Source organism: Rhamphochromis longiceps, linkage group LG10 (assembly GCF_057381845.1).
Source record: "Rhamphochromis longiceps isolate RC_006_pf linkage group LG10, R_longiceps_female_GT1.1, whole genome shotgun sequence".
NCBI classification, from domain to species: domain Eukaryota; kingdom Metazoa; phylum Chordata; class Actinopteri; order Cichliformes; family Cichlidae; genus Rhamphochromis; species Rhamphochromis longiceps.
In genome coordinates, this window is record NC_140566.1 from 35,521,774 (window position 1) to 35,538,501 (window position 16,728).

General features: G+C 47.1%; 2 protein-coding genes, 1 long non-coding RNA gene and 3 other non-coding genes across 8 annotated transcripts in view; 2 read left to right on the top strand and 4 right to left on the bottom strand.

Moving 5' to 3' along the window:
- timd4 (T cell immunoglobulin and mucin domain containing 4) overlaps window positions 1-1,634 on the top strand; it is a 2,451-nt gene extending 817 nt beyond the window's left edge. For 2 of the 3 annotated variants that reach the window (XM_085421545.1, XM_085421547.1), the window contains exons 3-8: window positions 1-159; window positions 225-341; window positions 418-497; window positions 934-1,045; window positions 1,122-1,155; window positions 1,359-1,634. The exon at window positions 1-159 is cut by the window's left edge and continues 4 nt beyond it. In XM_085421545.1, coding sequence (XP_085277671.1) covers window positions 1-159; window positions 225-341; window positions 418-497; window positions 934-1,045; window positions 1,122-1,155; window positions 1,359-1,443 — 587 coding nt within the window. In that variant the 3' untranslated portion in view covers window positions 1,444-1,634. The remainder of the gene's footprint in view (window positions 160-224; window positions 342-417; window positions 498-933; window positions 1,046-1,121; window positions 1,156-1,358) is intronic. The other variant, XM_085421546.1, reaches the window with a different exon arrangement.
- LOC146661366 (uncharacterized) overlaps window positions 1-4,386 on the bottom strand; it is a 10,683-nt gene extending 6,297 nt beyond the window's left edge. Inside the window, exon 1 of the long non-coding RNA XR_014913612.1 lies at window positions 3,847-4,386. This is a non-coding gene — a long non-coding RNA (uncharacterized LOC146661366). The remainder of the gene's footprint in view (window positions 1-3,846) is intronic.
- Window positions 4,284-4,356, bottom strand: trnav-cac (transfer RNA valine (anticodon CAC)). The gene has a single exon. It is a non-coding gene; the product is annotated as a tRNA-Val (tRNA).
- An 82-nt stretch (window positions 4,387-4,468) lies between the features above and the next one.
- Window positions 4,469-4,541, top strand: trnav-aac (transfer RNA valine (anticodon AAC)). Its single transcript has one exon. It is a non-coding gene; the product is annotated as a tRNA-Val (tRNA).
- A 310-nt stretch (window positions 4,542-4,851) lies between these two features.
- trnav-cac (transfer RNA valine (anticodon CAC)) lies at window positions 4,852-4,924 on the bottom strand. The gene has a single exon. It is a non-coding gene; the product is annotated as a tRNA-Val (tRNA).
- Window positions 4,925-7,080: 2,156 nt separating this feature from the next.
- On the bottom strand, window positions 7,081-10,748 carry LOC146661371 (early growth response protein 1-B-like). The gene is made up of 2 exons (XM_085421510.1): window positions 8,801-10,748; window positions 7,081-8,479 (listed from the first exon to the last, which is right to left on the bottom strand). The coding sequence occupies exons 1-2, from the start codon at window positions 8,964-8,966 to the stop codon at window positions 7,326-7,328; spliced, it is 1,320 nt and encodes a 439-aa protein (XP_085277636.1). The 5' UTR covers window positions 8,967-10,748; the 3' UTR covers window positions 7,081-7,325.
- Window positions 10,749-16,728: the final 5,980 nt, after the last annotated feature.

Genomic DNA, 16,728 nt, shown 5'->3' on the forward strand with positions numbered 1-16,728 from the left:
AGGACCGCTACCAGCTGACGGGGGACATCATGGACGGGCAGATGGACCTGGACATCCTGAACGTGAGGCGGACAGACAGCGGGCCGTACTGCTGCAGGGTGGACATCAACGGGCTCTTCAACGACCAGAAGATGATCATGAACCTGAGAGTGGTCAAAGGTGAGCGACTGGTTTTATTTCTGAGGTTCTCCAGAGTTTGGTGATTCAATGTTTGTCCCTCTCAGCTCCGGTCTCGGCGCTCGTCCCCAGCTCTCCTCCTCCAACAACAACAGCGAGCACAACGACGGAGCTCACGACTGAACGAGTGACGGAGTCACCGACCTCCACAGGTGTGACGACAGGTGAGGTGAACTGTCTCTGTTAACTCTTCTCTGTGATAGACGTCCACTCCAGGTCTCTGGTCTCTGTCTCGTTTAGCCAACTGGAAAACTCTGCTGTCGTCTCAGCTGGACCTTCTGAGGAGAAACTCCACCCTGCTGCACGCTGACACCCTCACTGTGAGTAAGCACCACCCTCGCCATTACCTGCCATCTTAGGCCACGACGTGTTCGGGATTGTACAGCCACTAGCTCATAGCTTAGCTTAGCATGGAGGCTGGAAACAGGGCAAACAGGTGAGACCAAAGCGGAGCACGTTGGAGCAAACAAACACCAGGAGCTCGTGCGTACACCACAGTGTTGAGTCAGGGTGAGGACGTCCGTCCCACAGTTACCGCTGGGAACAAACTGGGTCATCAGCAGATCCCAGCTCAGCAGCATGAATGGATGAAACCTCACCGACCTTCTGGTTAGTGGCTGCCTGCTCTGCTGCCTGAGCTACAGCCCACTTTAAGAGTTCATGTCCTAAATTAACCGTTTCAGCCTCAGACCTTTGTTAGCCAGCTCCAAGCGAAACTGTCCGTGCTGCAGTCTGATGAATCCTCTCCACCTGCAGGTGGAGGACGCTCTGCCCTCCCTCTCCCTTCAGATCAACGTTCCCGTCCTCTCTCTCTCCGTCAGCGTGTTGATGGTCCTCGCCGCAGTGTTCCTCTTCCTGGCCTTCAGACGTACGTCCTCCATGTCTCTGCAGCACGTTTGCACACAGACACAAACATGAGGTTCATTTTTTGTTTTCTGCTGCAGGTGGAATCTACAGACGAGCCTTAAAGCCCGGCTGGTGAGTTCAGCACAGGAAGCAAACAGCACGCTAACACGCTGATGTCACACAGCGACAGCCAATCACAGCCAGCCAGCTTACTCTCACACCTGAAACAAAGCACGCAGAAAGAAACACAGACCACCTCCACAACATGAATCAGAGTTATTGCTGCAGTGCTGAGGCTCGCTCTGGCAGTAACTCGGCTGTTTGTAACTCTGCAGCTTCTCCTCTGAAGAACCTCCTCACATCATCTACGAGATCCGCATGAGGAGGCCGGTGCAGGAGAACATCTACACTCTGGACTAACAGAGGAACCAGAGCGGCATTCGTGCAGGGAGGACGCTGGTGACGTTTCTGTTTACACTGTTATTAGAAACACTGTGATGAGCTCAGCACTGAGAGCATGTTTAATGATTTTTGGTTCCTGGGTTATCTCTGCTCGTTGTTCATGTCTATTCTACTTTCTCTTTACATTTGTGACAGAAAAAATAAAGAGGCTGATGAATGTGAGATGTTGTGGTTAAATCTCTGTGGCCTCCATCTGTGATCTCAATAATAAAGCTGTATGTGTGGAAGCCTGAGAGCCAAATAAAAGTCTGTCTCAGTTCTTAGCTATTCTTTTTTTTATAAAAACAATAATCTGGGTGTCCCAACCTCTAACAAAAACGTGGGTTAAAGCGAAAAAGTTACGGCCTCCCCGTCGGGGAATCACTGCACTAAACCCTTGTGCAGTACCTTTGTTTGTCCATGATCACAGCCCTTTGGGCTGGTGGCGCTCTACACCATTGACGCACATGCATATTTCTCCACCTTGTGGCCAAAGACGGTATTACACCCATGACTCCCCGTGGGATTGTTTACCTAAACGGCCCTAAACCGTCTCCCATTCATTCTCTATGGTAGCGCTAAACCACTACGGATGTAATATATTATTGGCCACTGTGGTCTCCCGGCGCTGTTTCGTCATTTTTAAAACTTTCCACCTCCAGAGAAGAAGTCAGACCTCAGCGCTGAGTGCTCATTAACCACAGGTAAGTAAGGTTACCTGAAATAAGAGTAAACCTGCAGCATAAATGTGCAGCTGTGTTTTGAAGGTTTATGACAGCTGGATTCATGTTTAGTTAAACAGTTTGTTGCTGTGTTCATCATGAATGAACGGCAGCTTTCATTACTCCGTGTGTGTAAATCAGCTGAGTGGGTTTCTGACAGAGTTATGTTGGCAACATTAAACGTGTGTGTGTTGTTTTCATGTTGATAATACACACACACACACACACACACACACACACACACACACACACGGCTCCACCTCAAACCCAAACCTCTTTTTAAGCATTTCTGCAGCTGGGTAATATCCATTGATTATTTAAAATTACATTGTAAATTGCAACTAACAACAACAACCCGCTTCTACAGTAGCTAACATGTTCGTGGATGATGACGACCAATCAGACACCACGTCAGTTATGGAGGAGACAAGCAATGAAGCAGTTGAAGCTACTACAGTACTCGTAAGTGTTCCGTGTTCCGTGTTCTTCAAGTAAAACAGATGCATCAACCCAGACTGAGATAAGTAAGTCAGACGTAGCGGCACAGCAGCAGTCTGATGTGCACTTTCCAGTCTCAGCGGACCACACCTACACAAGCAGACAGGAGACTGAACTGGACAAACAAGTAGACGTGGATGATGGTAACTCCCAGGATTTGTTCTTGTCATTTGATGAATCTAGTGAACCAGTGAACTGAAGAAGCTTCTCGGATGAGAGGTGAAACGTCTTCAAGCAACTTAAAGAAGTCCAGACGCTTTTCTTTGCAAGCTGCTTTGACCTCCAGCTCTCGAGTCTCAGACTTCAAATACCGCACATACAAACACAAGACTTCTTCTAGTTTATGAGCCACAGTTAAAACAATTACACAAGCGGTGTATGAAGTGTGGCTCCCCGATTGTACAAGAAGAAATCAAAGAGCTTCAAAATGAAGGATCACAGTTGACTCTGGAGCTCAGTACGGATGGCAGTCTCAGCCTACTTTGAGTGGCACCAAAGGACAAGGAAACCTGCTTCTAACAGCATCAGTTTTTTCAGTGGCATTCATTTTGCTAAATTTTGTAGTAACTTGAACCTAAGTGAAGACACATACACGTCATTGAGAAAGAGATTTGTGTTTCCTGTTATTGAGAAAATGTGGATAAAAGAGCAAAAGTAGTGAGTTAAAAGCCATGAAATCACAGGAAGAAGTTGTTGTCTGTGGAGATGGCAGGTGTGATTCTCCTGGACACTCAGCCTCTACAAACACCTACACCCTACCTGTCACCCAAGTTTCAAATTCTAATGCCATTGAAATCAAAGGATTTAAAGAAGCTCTAAAAACCAGAGAGGGAAATAAAGTGTCTCAACCATTTCCACTGACAGACATCCTCAAACTGTAAAAGAAACGATGGTCAGCAATCCTGAACAGCTTCACCAGTTTGATCCCTGGCATGTGGCTAAAGCAGTGTCCAAAAACTGTCAGCTGACTGTGAGAGAAAGGTTTGTGAAGGTCTGGGAGCTCGGATTCAATCCATCATCAGTGCGCATGTGTTTTCAATGTTGAGTGGTAGTATGATGCAAACAGTGTGTTAGTTGTGTTTCACTTCTGTAGCCTGTGTGCATCGCACTGCTAAATGTGTTGTGTGTTTAGAGTTTTGCTAAATGGGAGATTCAGACTTACAAATGGTGTCCTGACCAGATGAATAGTGTTTACGATTTTGGCAGATCCATTTGATGAAGGAGTTTTCATAGTTGACAGTCATACCCAGGGAGCGCTCCGATCCCTCCTGTTGAAGCTCGATCGATTAAAGACACGTGTGCACCTGTGAGGGAGCGGAGCCTCAGGCTGCAGGAGGAGGTGCAGGGAGAGTACGTCCTGGACTTTGGGGATTAAAGGATCGTCTTTCCTGTGTCTTCTGGAGACGATGACTGGTGAATGGACTGGTCTCTGTACTCTACTGCAGCACTCAGAGCACGTCATACACCCTGTGTGTGTTTAAAGTGTTTCATATTCACACTCAGGCGGACATTTACGCCTGGAGAAGGAAAGGCAGAAGATTATTGGACTGTGGAAATGATGCCACTATCGATTATAACAGCACGGCGAAACAAAACCGCTGTTTCCGCCCGGTTTCGAACCGGGGACCTTTCGCGTGTGAGGCGAACGTGATAACCACTACACTACGGAAACTGTGCAGCTTCCTCGTCGCACACAGACACCGATAGGCTGGGCCGTGGCCCGTTATCTGTGACCTGATGAGGGTTGCATTAACATAACTGTGTTTACACATCGCTGTGAGCAGGTTTCCGTAGTGTAGTGGTTATCACGTTCGCCTAACACGCGAAAGGTCCCCGGTTCGAAACCGGGCGGAAACACTAATGACTTTTTTTTTTCTTTTCCTATCTTGAAGAAGAAGAAATGCTAGCTAACAGCAGAGCCGTTAGCCGTGTGCGTAGTTTGAACGAGGCACGCGCAATCAAAGTGTGCACGCGCAATCAACCCAAAACGTTTCAGTGGGACAGACGTGTCACATGTTCCAGGGAACGTATCGCCACTGGTGTTTCTTACTGCTGCTTTCACTTCCGTTTACGTGAGTCAGTACACGTTAAACAACTACTCACGAGGAAGTGGTCCACGCGGACCAGTTAATGATGCGAAACGTGTGTATGAATAAAAGCAAACGCCTGTTTCCGCCCGGTTTCGAACCGGGGACCTTTCGCGTGTGAGGCGAACGTGATAACCACTACACTACGGAAACCTCTGCAAGGCTGCTCACGGTGTGCATAGAGGAGCCCGGGCACATGCCTGTCTGCAGCTTGGAGCTGCTTTACGAAATATGATTGTAGTACAGCTGCTCTGCGTGTGCACAGAAACTGACTCACACACAAAGATCACAGCGAAACCAGAGGCTGGAATCCCTGCACCAACATTAAACATCTTCATCAACTGAACTGTTTGTGCCCATCAGAATCACTGTTGTGACAGATGTGTGGCACTGCAGGAGCGCAGGCCTCATAAGCCCACAGGTTTGCTCACGAGGACTGCATGGAGGATTCTGTGTACTGTAATTCATTATTATCAGGAAGTCCTAAAAACTCCCTGAAAAGCCTTCAGCTGATCCAAAATGCTGCAGCAATAGTCCTGACAGGGACTAGAAAGAGAGAGCAGATTTCTCCTGTTTTGGCTTCCTGTTAAATCCAGAATTCAAAATCCTGCTCCTCACATACAAGGTCTTAAATAATCAGGCCCCATCTTATCTTAATGACCTTGTAGTACCATATCACCCTATTAGAGCACTTCGCTCTCGCTCTGCAGGCCTACTTGTTGTTCCTAGAGTATTTAAAAGTAGAATGGGAGGCAGAGCCTTCAGTTTTCAGGCCCCTCTTCTGTGGAACCAGCTTCCAGTTTGGATTCAGGAGACAGACACTATCTCTACTTTCAAGATTAGGCTTCAAACTTTCCTTTTTGCTAAAGCATATAGTTAGGGCTGGACCAGGTGACCCTGAATCCTCCCTTAGTTATGCTGCAATAGACGTAGGCTGCCGGGGATTCCCATGATGCATTGAGTTTTTCTTTACTCACTATGTGTTAACAGACCTCTCTGCACTGAATCATATCTGTTATTAACCTCTGTCTCTCTTCCACAGCACGTCTGTATCCTGTCTTCCTTCTCTCATCCCAACTGGTCGCAGCAGATAGCCCCGCCCCTCCAGGTTTCTTCCTGTTAAAAGGGAGTTTTTCCTTCCCACTGTCACCAAAGTGCGTGTTCATAGGGGGTCATATGATTGTTGGGCTTTTCTCTGTATGTATTATTGTAGGAGCTACTGTACAATATAAAGCGCCTTGTGGCGACTGTTGTTGTGCTTTGGTGCTGTGTAAATAAAATAAAATCAAATTGAATTCAGTGTCGATTTTTCCTTCATGATGTAGAAAGCTCGGGTTGTGTTTGGTTTGTGGACTTGCCTCGTTTCTGGCCGAGTGTGTTCTTTGGGAAACATATTTTCTGTGTCACCGTGTTAGACCTCTTTCTCTGCTCTCCATCTTCACGGGTGGAGCAGTGAGCACTGGTTCCTTATCTCTCTGTTAGAGGGACCACGGGATTCGTCCCATCACTTGGGATATTTGCATCCATGTTTCACTGTAAGCTGATATTACAGTTCTCTTTTAATTACAGAAATATGTCAGTATTTGTGCTATAATATATGTTATGTTGCCACCATTATACATTTCTAACTTTCCCCTGCCTTATCCTGTATCAGTTTGTTACGTACTAGCTTACTTTACAGCTAACAGCTAAATAATTAGCACTAAGGACATACACATAAACATCCAAACAACATGATTTACTTTTACTCCTGCAGATGAAAGTGAAAGCAGGACTCTGAACTTCATGTGTCTGCAGTGCAGATACTTTCTCTCTCACACACACACACACACACACACACACACACACACTCCAGTCTGACCTGCTATCCCAGTCCTTGCTGTTACATCACAAACAGCAGGAAGTTCCTTATATGGGCGTCAGGATGTCCGCTGCAGCAGCAGGAAGCGCCATTTTTGGCCTTCAGCAGCACCGGGATTTTCCTGCAGGGTGCTGCGGTCACAGTCCGATCACACACACACACACACACACACACACACAGGGAGGATTTAATGGCAGCGTTCAGTGAAGCTGTCACTGTTTAAGCTTCTGATTCGACCTTTGAACTCTGACCTTTGTCGGATCCACTCAGACTGACAGGAGCTACAAACCTGAGTGAGAATCCCTCGAACAGTGACTTCAGGTTTTGCCTCAGAAACGTTTACGCCGCACGTAACTGAGGGTTTCTGACTTTTGTCTCATGTCACATGACCTCCATCAGCTGATGTGAAACACACACACACACACACACACACACACACACACCTCCTACAAATTAAAAGCACCAGCAGGGTTCAGACTTTTATTGTTGAAGCTCTTTGAGAGGAAACAGGTGGAGTAGAAAATGTAAACATACAGGCCTACTCAGTAGGCGGAGCACGTGAACACATGTTCACCAACATGCGTGTAAACAATATGTACAAACTACGGGATTCATATTTACACCACGAGGCGACCTTTGACCCCGCACGGTAAACATTTCTGCAGTCCGATGCTGTCAGTCTGAGGTCAAAGGTCAACACATGCTGGAGCTGTGGGGGGAGGGCAGCTCTGCCTGGGGGCTCGCCATCGGTGAGGAGCAGGAGGGGGAGTAGAGGTGGGGGGACGGCGAGGAGCTGTAGATGTGTGACAACGAGGAGGAGGAGGTGAAGCAGGGGGAGGAGCTGTGTGCGGGGGAGGAGTATGTGGGGGGTGTGGTGATGGTGGCGGTGGAGGCAGAGTTACTGTTGTTTTTGCGCTCGCGCTGCCTCTGGTGGATCTTGGCGTGCCTCTTGCGCTCATCGCTGCGGGCGAACTTACGTCCGCACTCAGCGCAAGCAAACGGCTTCTCGCCGGTGTGAGTGCGGATGTGCGTGGTCAGGTGGTCGCTGCGGCTGAAGCTGCGCATGCAGATGCGGCACTGGAACGGCTTCTGACCCGTGTGCACGCGCACGTGGCGCGTCACCTCGTCGGAGCGGGAGAAGCGGCGGTCGCAGCCTTCAGCGGGGCAGGCGTATGGCCGCTCGTGAGGCGGTGTTTTGCACTGGCGGCCAGCGGCAAACTTCCTGGGTCTGCCAGATTTGGTGAGCTGCGCGTTGTAGGCGGGGCCAGGAGGCTGGATCTGGATCTGCGAGGAGAAGGCTTTGATGGTGGAGAGTGGCGTGAGCAGTGGCGGCTTCTGATCCACGTTTACGCCGGGCTCGGCATCCGACTGCTGCGGCAGAAGGTAGTCTGGCAACATCGTCACCAGCGAGGACGGCTGCAGGCCGAGACGGGACGCAGCAGCGGCGGTGTAGGCGGGAGGCGGACCCTGCTGCGGCGAGAAGGCCAGAGGGGCTGGCTGACAGTCTGTGGCCGGGAGGAGTGGCTCGGCGCCGGCTGAGGTGTAGGTCGGTATCGCCGAGAAGACCGAGGTGATTTCAGCAGAGCCGCAGGTCACCTGGATGGAACTGATGGTCGAATGGGATGGCGATGATGATGTCACTGACGATGAAGACACAGGAAGGCTGGAGGCAGTGGGCGGAGCCGCCACGCCGACCAACAGGCTTAGGAGAGACTCCGCCCACAGATTATTGCCGCCACAGGTCGACACAGACGGCTCAAAGGAGAAGCGGCCGCTGTACGCCAGCGAGGGCAGGCGGGGCGTCAGTGGGAGGAGGCTCTGTAGGTCTGGGAGGTCCGAGAGGGAATCTGAGGGGAAGAAGGAGGCGCACGGGTGAGAACACGTCACAGCACACTTGGGAGTCTTATTTATTGGTTCATTAGGAAGCACCCTTTGACCTCCGTACGGTGGCCTGATTGGTCCATGAGCTCTGCCATGGTGCAGGGAAAGCGCACCTGTGGCTCACACAGCTGCAGGTGTGAGCCACAGGTGAGCACGAGCTCAGCTTTACTGACAAACATTTAAATCACAATAAAACACTCTCTCGTGCAACTTTGCAGTCTGTAATGCGAGCTGCAGCATGCGCGCGCACGCGTGCGACACAGATAAACGGGTGACCGGCTCCTCACCTCCGTACTCTCCGGATTCTCCGCTCAGCTGCCCGGCTCCCTCGGCCCCGGAGGCGGCCAGCAGCAGCATCTGCAAGTCCTCCAGCTTCGGGTATCCGTCCAGTGGAGACAGCGGCGGCGGTAGACCGGGTAGCGGCTCCGGCAGCAGAGCCCTTGTGGCCGCCATGTCCCTGCGGGGGGAGCTCCTCGGCTCCCGGAGCTCCTTCGCTGCTGAGCCCCGCGGAGAGGCGCTCCTTCCGGGCGGAAGCTGCCGCTCGCGGGACGCCAACGCTGGAGGTGAGACTCTACCGGAGGGTCACCGGCGCAGGTGAGGCCGCTGCGTCATCAGAGGATGTAAACAACATCAGCTGTTTGTTTCTGGCTGTCGCGAGCGCACAGCCTGAACTCGGTGCTGTCAGGTCCTCTCGGAGGATTCCCGCCTTTATAAAGACTCCTGCGTGACGTAGATTCCCAAATATGGCGGGTCGGAAGCCCATATTTGGTCCGAACGGGGCGCGTGCTCCCGCGGCCGTCCGCGGTCCCGGCGCCCCTTGTCCCGCGCTTTCAGGAGCGAACACGGTTCGGCCCGGTCCGGGGCTCGGCCTGGCCGCGTACCCGCCGGACCGAGCCCGAAACGCGGCGCGCGGCCAGACGCCATGGCCGGAAACCCCGGAGACACGTCACGGCTCCGCGCTGTGTTTGAGGGCTCGAGGTCACGTGGAGCGCATCCAGCCGCGTCATCACTTCCTCCTACCTTATTTGGGTGGTTTCCTGTGAGCGCGGCCCCGAGCCGCTCTCACCCGCGTGCACGGCCGGGAACAGCGTGAAAACAAACCGGCACGTGCGACAACAGCGCTCCATGTACGAGGAACGGACAGAACATTAGGAACAGCTCCGTATAGGGAAACGCAGCAGCTGCAGTTCCGCTGGCCGCCAGCAGGGCTCCAGCACACACCTGAGCTGTGTCCGAAGCAGTTCCGGTCTCCGAGCTTACATTTATTTTTGTACAAACACAATACAACGTTCAGTAAAAACAACCACAGCCCTCACCTGCTGAGGCCCAAAGGCACACCGGCAGTCATTAGAGTCACAGTAGAAAAAACATCTCCACATCTGAGACTTCTAAGAGGAGCGTGGCAGGAGAACAAACCGTCCTACCGTAAGTAGTTCATGCACATTGCTGCTGTCACAGAGTAATTCCAGCACAAGTTTAAGTAGGTATGACGGTTTGCCACTTAACTTTGCCCATCAGTACAGAACAGCAGGCACAGGTGAGGATGAACTCAGGTGTCAAGGATGGGTGTTGATGATGTCACAGAGTGTTCACAGGGAGGCGTGGCTTCTCCAGGAGCAGGTCTGTCTTTAATAAACGGCCATTGTTGCTGCTGCAGGTTTAAACTCACTGAACCTGAAAGTAATGAAATGTCAGCGAGCGCCACCGGGTCACCTGAGCATCATTGTTCCAGTCTGTGAAAGATGTCCGGTCACATTCACAGCTCCACATCCAGGTGAGGTCTAAGGGATGTTACCTGTGCAGCAGCAGCCTCTGATTGGTCTGTAAGCTTTGCCTCACTGTTACATTTAAGCTTTAATGACAGCACACAGGCTGAGAGAGGAGGAGCAGGAATAAACAAGTGGGTGTACAGGTAGAGTCACCACCTCAGTTACACAGCCTATGTTAGCAGTTCTGTTACCACTGCTCTCCCCAGGGCTGAGTGACGAGCACACCTGTGTGGGGTGGGGGACGAGTCTGCCGACAGGGACGAGGTGGAGCGGCTGAAGGCGTGGTGCAGGGACAGCAACCTGCTCCTTAACCGGGGGCGATTCTAGGATCAGAGCTTTGGGGGTGCTGAGCACCCAGAGAGCTGCCCAGCCAGGCAAGATAAACCTGTCTCTGTCAGTCCCTGTGTCCTTAAATGTTGTCCCGAGTTGTCTCTGAATGTCTCCTCGGTGCATTTAAACCCCTGCTCCTCCCTGTCCTCACCGTCTGTTGTCTTCGTCTCTGTTATCAGTCATCATAATTTTACCATCTCTGTGCAAGTCTGCAAATTTCTTTATTAAATCATAAGATTCTTAAATTCATCACGTCTCTCTGTGCCTGGGTCCTCGTCACAAAACATGACATCACTGCTTTGCACATTTGAACACAATTTAATCCCACATTTGTGAAAGAAAAGAAAAACACTTTTTTAAAGTCTGTAACAAAACCATCAAATCTGATCAAGGTTATTTAAATGCTGCAAAAGAAGAATGGATTGGAATAAAAATAAAAATACATATCCTAACCTTCATTACTGGGAGAATAATGAATGATGCTCACAGTGAGTGAAAAGTAAACTGAGAGCATTTTTTGGACAGAGATTCACTTTTAATGTGTGTGTGTGTGTGTGTAATATAATACAGACACATAAAAACACTCCCGAAACAGAAGAAATTATTACAAAATATTAATAAAAACTATAAAAATGGAGGCAACTTTGCCTGTGGTAGAATGTATACCATGCATGAAAAAATCTTTTATGACTTTCATGCTTTCATAGTGGTGCTTGGGAGAGCTTGACCTTTTATCAGGTGGTCCACACTGTAACAAGTGTGAGAATCACTGATAAGTGTGTGTGTGCTTTTGGAAAACATTTAAAGCTGCAGTACAGAATCTTTGAAACAAGCTTAAAACATTTGTAGAAACAGAGCATCTGCTTCTCTTTACAGCTTTACAGAGGTTTCAGTAAAGCTGTGGCTGAACCACATAAAAATATATCATTAATTTTACTCTCCCCGATCAATGATAATGTTATGTTGGGATGTTGTTAAAGAGGGTCAAAATGTTTCAGCCCAGTTTGTTTAGCAGATTCTGTTTAGCAGCTTTAATACAGGGAGGACACAACTTCCAGACTGTGAGTAAAATCAGGTTTTCCTCTTTGTCAGGTTAACAGTTTCTGCCTGTCACTGCTCCCTGTCTGTTAGCTTACCTGCTTCTTCCTCACCTCGTACTTTCTCCTCACGTTCCCTCTTTGGACTGACAATCATACACAAATAGATTCAATTAGATGAAAAATTACATTAATATGAAAAAATACTATTAAGATCACTAATAAAAAGTCCTCTCAGTGTACTTTCAACCAAAAGGCAAATAACCAAACCACACGAACATCTAATAAAAGATAAACATTGAAACACTGATCCAACATTATTCCTGATTGATGGATCGTTTGATTTTACACTTTTACCTGACGTGGCTCCTTTTTTGAAAAAACTTCCTCATATCCATTATGAACCTGGCTGTCTGTACACACACACACACACACACACACACACACACACACACACACACACACCAGGTGTTATAAGGTTAATGGGCATTCAGTCAGTTAGCATCCATTTCTAACAGGACAGTGGTAACAACAGCAGCTACGGACAATTATAAGTCTTAGATTTTAAACAGGCTGTAAACATTTCAATGGGAGCAACAGGACGGTCAGATGTGGCTGATTTTACAGAGCAGGACGGATTGTAGGGCAGCAAACATCGTCAGAAAACACGTTTTCAACACTGCAGGTTACCTGGTGTAATGTTTTTCCTACCAACTATATAAAGAGTAACTGAAGGTTAAATGCAGCCAACATGTCCTGTTTTAAGCCAGACACTTCCACCTCTGCTCCGCTGCGTCTCAGCCACCATCGCTCTGGCAGACAGAGCGCTAGAGCCAGAGCAGGGGGGAGCTGGAACAAACCACTTTGGGAGGCGGGGGGGTATCTATACTTTTGTTGTTAAAATGTTACGTCTCAAACAAGTAAAGTACTGTATGCTTTTTATATTTTTAGTAGTGTGTCACACAAACAGCAAATATTGTCAAAAAAAGTAAGAAATCTGTGGGGGTGCTTTGATTCACTTTGGGGCTGAAGCACCTCCAAAATGGGCTACAGTCGCCCCCGTCCTCAACACAACCACGACCAAGGAGACGGTCGTGGCTTTCAGGAAAAAAGTAACATTAAACCACTTTACATCAGTGACGATGGTGACGGACATGCAAGAGGACACGTCGTGGGGGTGAACACAGCAGAGACTTTATTTCCTGATGTCCTCCTTCTATTTTTCCTCAAACCTTTATTTAAACATCAGTACAATACAAAATGGATTTAAACAGTACCACAATAATGGTGTTGTACTTACAAAATGCATGTATGCATAGATAAACAAGTACAAGAACAGTATTCAGAAACAACAATATAAATATGTTAGGGGGAAACTGATCAAGCCAAAGAACAAAGTGACTGAAAGATCTTGATTTTTTCACAAACACCAATCGTTTTATAGCTTTGGGTTCGTGGAGTTCTTAACTGAGTTAAGATACTCTACAAGTTCAAAGGAGAATACATAAAAAGAGGGAGGTCTTCCTAAACATGTGGACTTGTGAATAAGAAATTTAGCCATTAAAAGTAACAAGTTAACCAAAAATCTGTTATCAAAGTTGGATTGTTTTTGGTTTTTGTGCAGAATAAACAAAACATATTTCCAAAACAGTACAAATCCTTTAAATACATTTTCTGAGATAAAAACACAAACTCTGCCAGAAATCTTGCACAAGGTTACAAAACCAAAAAGATGTGCAGTAGATTCCTTGGTTTTACAAACGCTGCAGCTCGTATCAATGTCTAATCTGAATTTGCTTTGAAGATCATCTTTAGAAGAATAAATTCTGTGTATTCATTTATAAGAAATATCTTTCATTTTGTTGGTAATTAAAAACTGATTAGGGAGTCTCCAAACTTCGTTCCACATGATACCATCAGAAAAAAATGACACATGGTAGCGTGGTTATGGTACTCTGAAATAAAGCTCTGATCGATTTATTGTTGTCTTTAGGTTGCTTAGAAAAGCAAATCTTGCCAACAAAAGTTTGTATGTTTGTATGGGAGTGAAGTGATATTAGGTTGATTCTTAAACAGCATACAAACCCCTGATGGTATCAGGCCAAATACTTTTGTATAATCATGACGACTTATAGCTAAACTGAAATGTAAACAAAATTCTTCACAGGAGCAAAGCTGGTTGACTAAAACAACTAAACCAACTATCTAAGAAGAGAGATCTTCTTTTAAATAAAAGTTCCTTGTTATTCCAGACATAATAACTGTGTGGACTAAAGTTATGCTTGTAAACAAGAGTCCGTGCTAAAAAAGCTCGACGATGAACAGCAGAGATTTTTAAAGGGATTTTATCAAAATTACAAGTAAGGAAAAATTCACCTAACTTCAAAATTCAAATTTTATTTGTCACGTACACAGTCATACACAGTACGATATGTAGTGAAATGCTTGGACAACTGCTCGTGACCTAAAGAGAACAAAAAAGGAAAAGGCTATGAATAAGATAGGAAATAAATATGAAAAATTAAAAAGGGTGAATTTAACTAGGAAGGAATAAAATATAAATTAAGGTTAAAAATGAAATAACTGTACAACACAAATTAGAATGAAGGGTAAATTTAACTGGGAAGAATAAGATAAAATATATAAATTAAAGTTGAAAATAAAATAACTGTACAACAAAATACACAATATAGAACTATATAAGAATGTATGAAGAAATCTAAATATAAATAAATATATACACAATAACAGCAGCTGTACAAGTATTAACCGGAAATGAAGAATATAGTGACCAGTGTTGTGCAAAACCAAAGTCCAGAAAGTCCAGTGTGTGTGTAAGAACCATATGTGTGGGTCAGTACTGTGTGGTGGTGTGATTGCATGAACTTAACTTAGCATGAACACAGGTATAGTTTTCCAAATGGAAGATAATTCGATTCTTTAACCAATTTATTTTGAATGTGTTATTTAAAGTGTTTAAATTAACACATTAAGCGTTGACAGAGTTCATAAGAACTGTTTTTTAATGTCGTGTCCTATTTTTCCAGATAAAGTTGAAAAGTAACTTATCAACCTCGTTTATGAGTTTTTTATCAAGGTGCAACCTTCTGCTTCAGTTATTAATACTCTGCCTTTTAACGACAGATCTCTAAAGAGCCACTGATTGAATCTGTGTTTGAGTTTCTCTAGAATAGGAAATGTTGACCTGATGTCCTTCTACAGAGCTGAGACTGGTCAGGGGATCGTCAGCTGATCTTTACTCTGGATGGACGGCAGCGCGGTGTGAGGAGGACTCGTCACGGCGCTGCTGCTGTCAGGCACAGAGACTGGCCCATCAAGACTCACTCTCATTTCATCAGTCCATAAAACCTTAGAAAAACCAGTCTTGAGATATTTCTTGGCCCAGTCTTGACATTTCAGCTTGTGTGTCTTGTTCAGTGGTGGTCGTCTTTCAGCCTTTTTTACCTTGGCCATGTCTCTGAGTCAAATCAAATCAAATCACTTTTATTGTCACATCACATGTGCAGGTACATTGGTACAGCACATGTGAGTGAAATTCTTGTGTGCGAGCTTCACAAGCAACAGAGTTGTGCAAAATACAAGAATGTAAACAAGCAAAATACAAGAATGGCTACATCTGAAACTAATAAATATATGTACAATATATAATAGTATATGCATTTCTGGATGTGTATACTAAATGTTTTTCTACGTGTGTGTGTGTGTGTGTGTGTGTGTGTACACACACACACACATATTTTACAAATTAAATAGAGTAAACAATAAATAAAATATACAGAGTTGAATATGTGCAAAACAGTGGCGTTACTGTACAGTATGGAGTGCATAATGTTGAAGTTCCAGTAGTGAAGCTGAGGTGTCTATGACGTGTTCAGCAGTCTGATGGCCTGGTGGAAGAAGCTGTCTCTCAGTCTGCTGGTACGGGACCGGATGCTGCAGAACCTCCTTCCTGATGGAAGCAGTCTGAACAGTTTATGGCTGGGGTGACTGGAGTCCTTGATGATCCTCCCCGCTTTCCTCAGGCACCGCTTCCTGTAGATGTCTTGGAGGGAGGGAAGCTCACCTCCAATTATCCGTTCAGAGCACCGCACTACTCGCTGGAGAGCTTTGCAGTTGTAGGCGGTGCTGTTGCCATACCAGGTGGTGATGCATCCAGTGAGGATGCTCTCAATGGCACAGTGATAGAAGGTCCTGAGGATGCGGGGGCTCATGCCGAATCTTTTCAGTCTCCTGAGAAAGAAGAGGCGCTGCTGCGCCTTCTTCACTGTTTTGTTTGTGTGTACTGACCACGTAAGATCCTCAGCCAGATGTACTCCAAGGAACCGGAAGCTGCTCACTCTCTCCACAGCAGCGCCGTTGATGGTGATGGGGGTGTGTACTTCTCTGCACCTCCGGAAGTCCACTATCAACTCCTTTGTCTTTGCGACGTTGAGGGTGAGATGGTTGTCTTGACACCAGTGGGTCAGGGCGCTGACCTCCTCCCTGTAAGCCGTCTCATCACCATTGGTGATAAGACCCACCACTGTAGTGTCGTCCGCAAACTTCACAATGATGTTGGAGCTGTTAGTGGCTGTGCAGTCGTAGGTGTAGAGTGAGTACAGGAGAGGGCTCAGTACACACCCCTGTGGAGCACCAGTGTTCAGTGTGATGGGGGATGAGGTGATGCTGCCCAGTCTGACCACTTGGCGTCTGTCAGACAGGAAGCTAAGGATCCAGCTGCAGAGGGAGCTGCTCAGTCCTAGATCCTGCAGTTTCCTGTCCAGCTTCGAGGGAACGATGGTATTGAATGCTGAGCTGTAATCTACAAACAGCATCCTCACATACGTGTCTCTCTTCTCCAGGTGTGACAGGGCAGTGTGTAGTGTCAGGGCTATGGCATCATCAGTGGACCTGTTGTGGCGGTATGCAAACTGTAGAGGGTCCAGTGAGTCGGGTGGTGCAGAGCAGATGAAGTCCCTGACCAGCTTCTCGAAGCATTTGCTTACGATGGGGGTCAGGGCTACAGGTCGCCAGTCGTTCAATGAGGAGATGGTGGAGGATTTGGGTACAGGGACGATG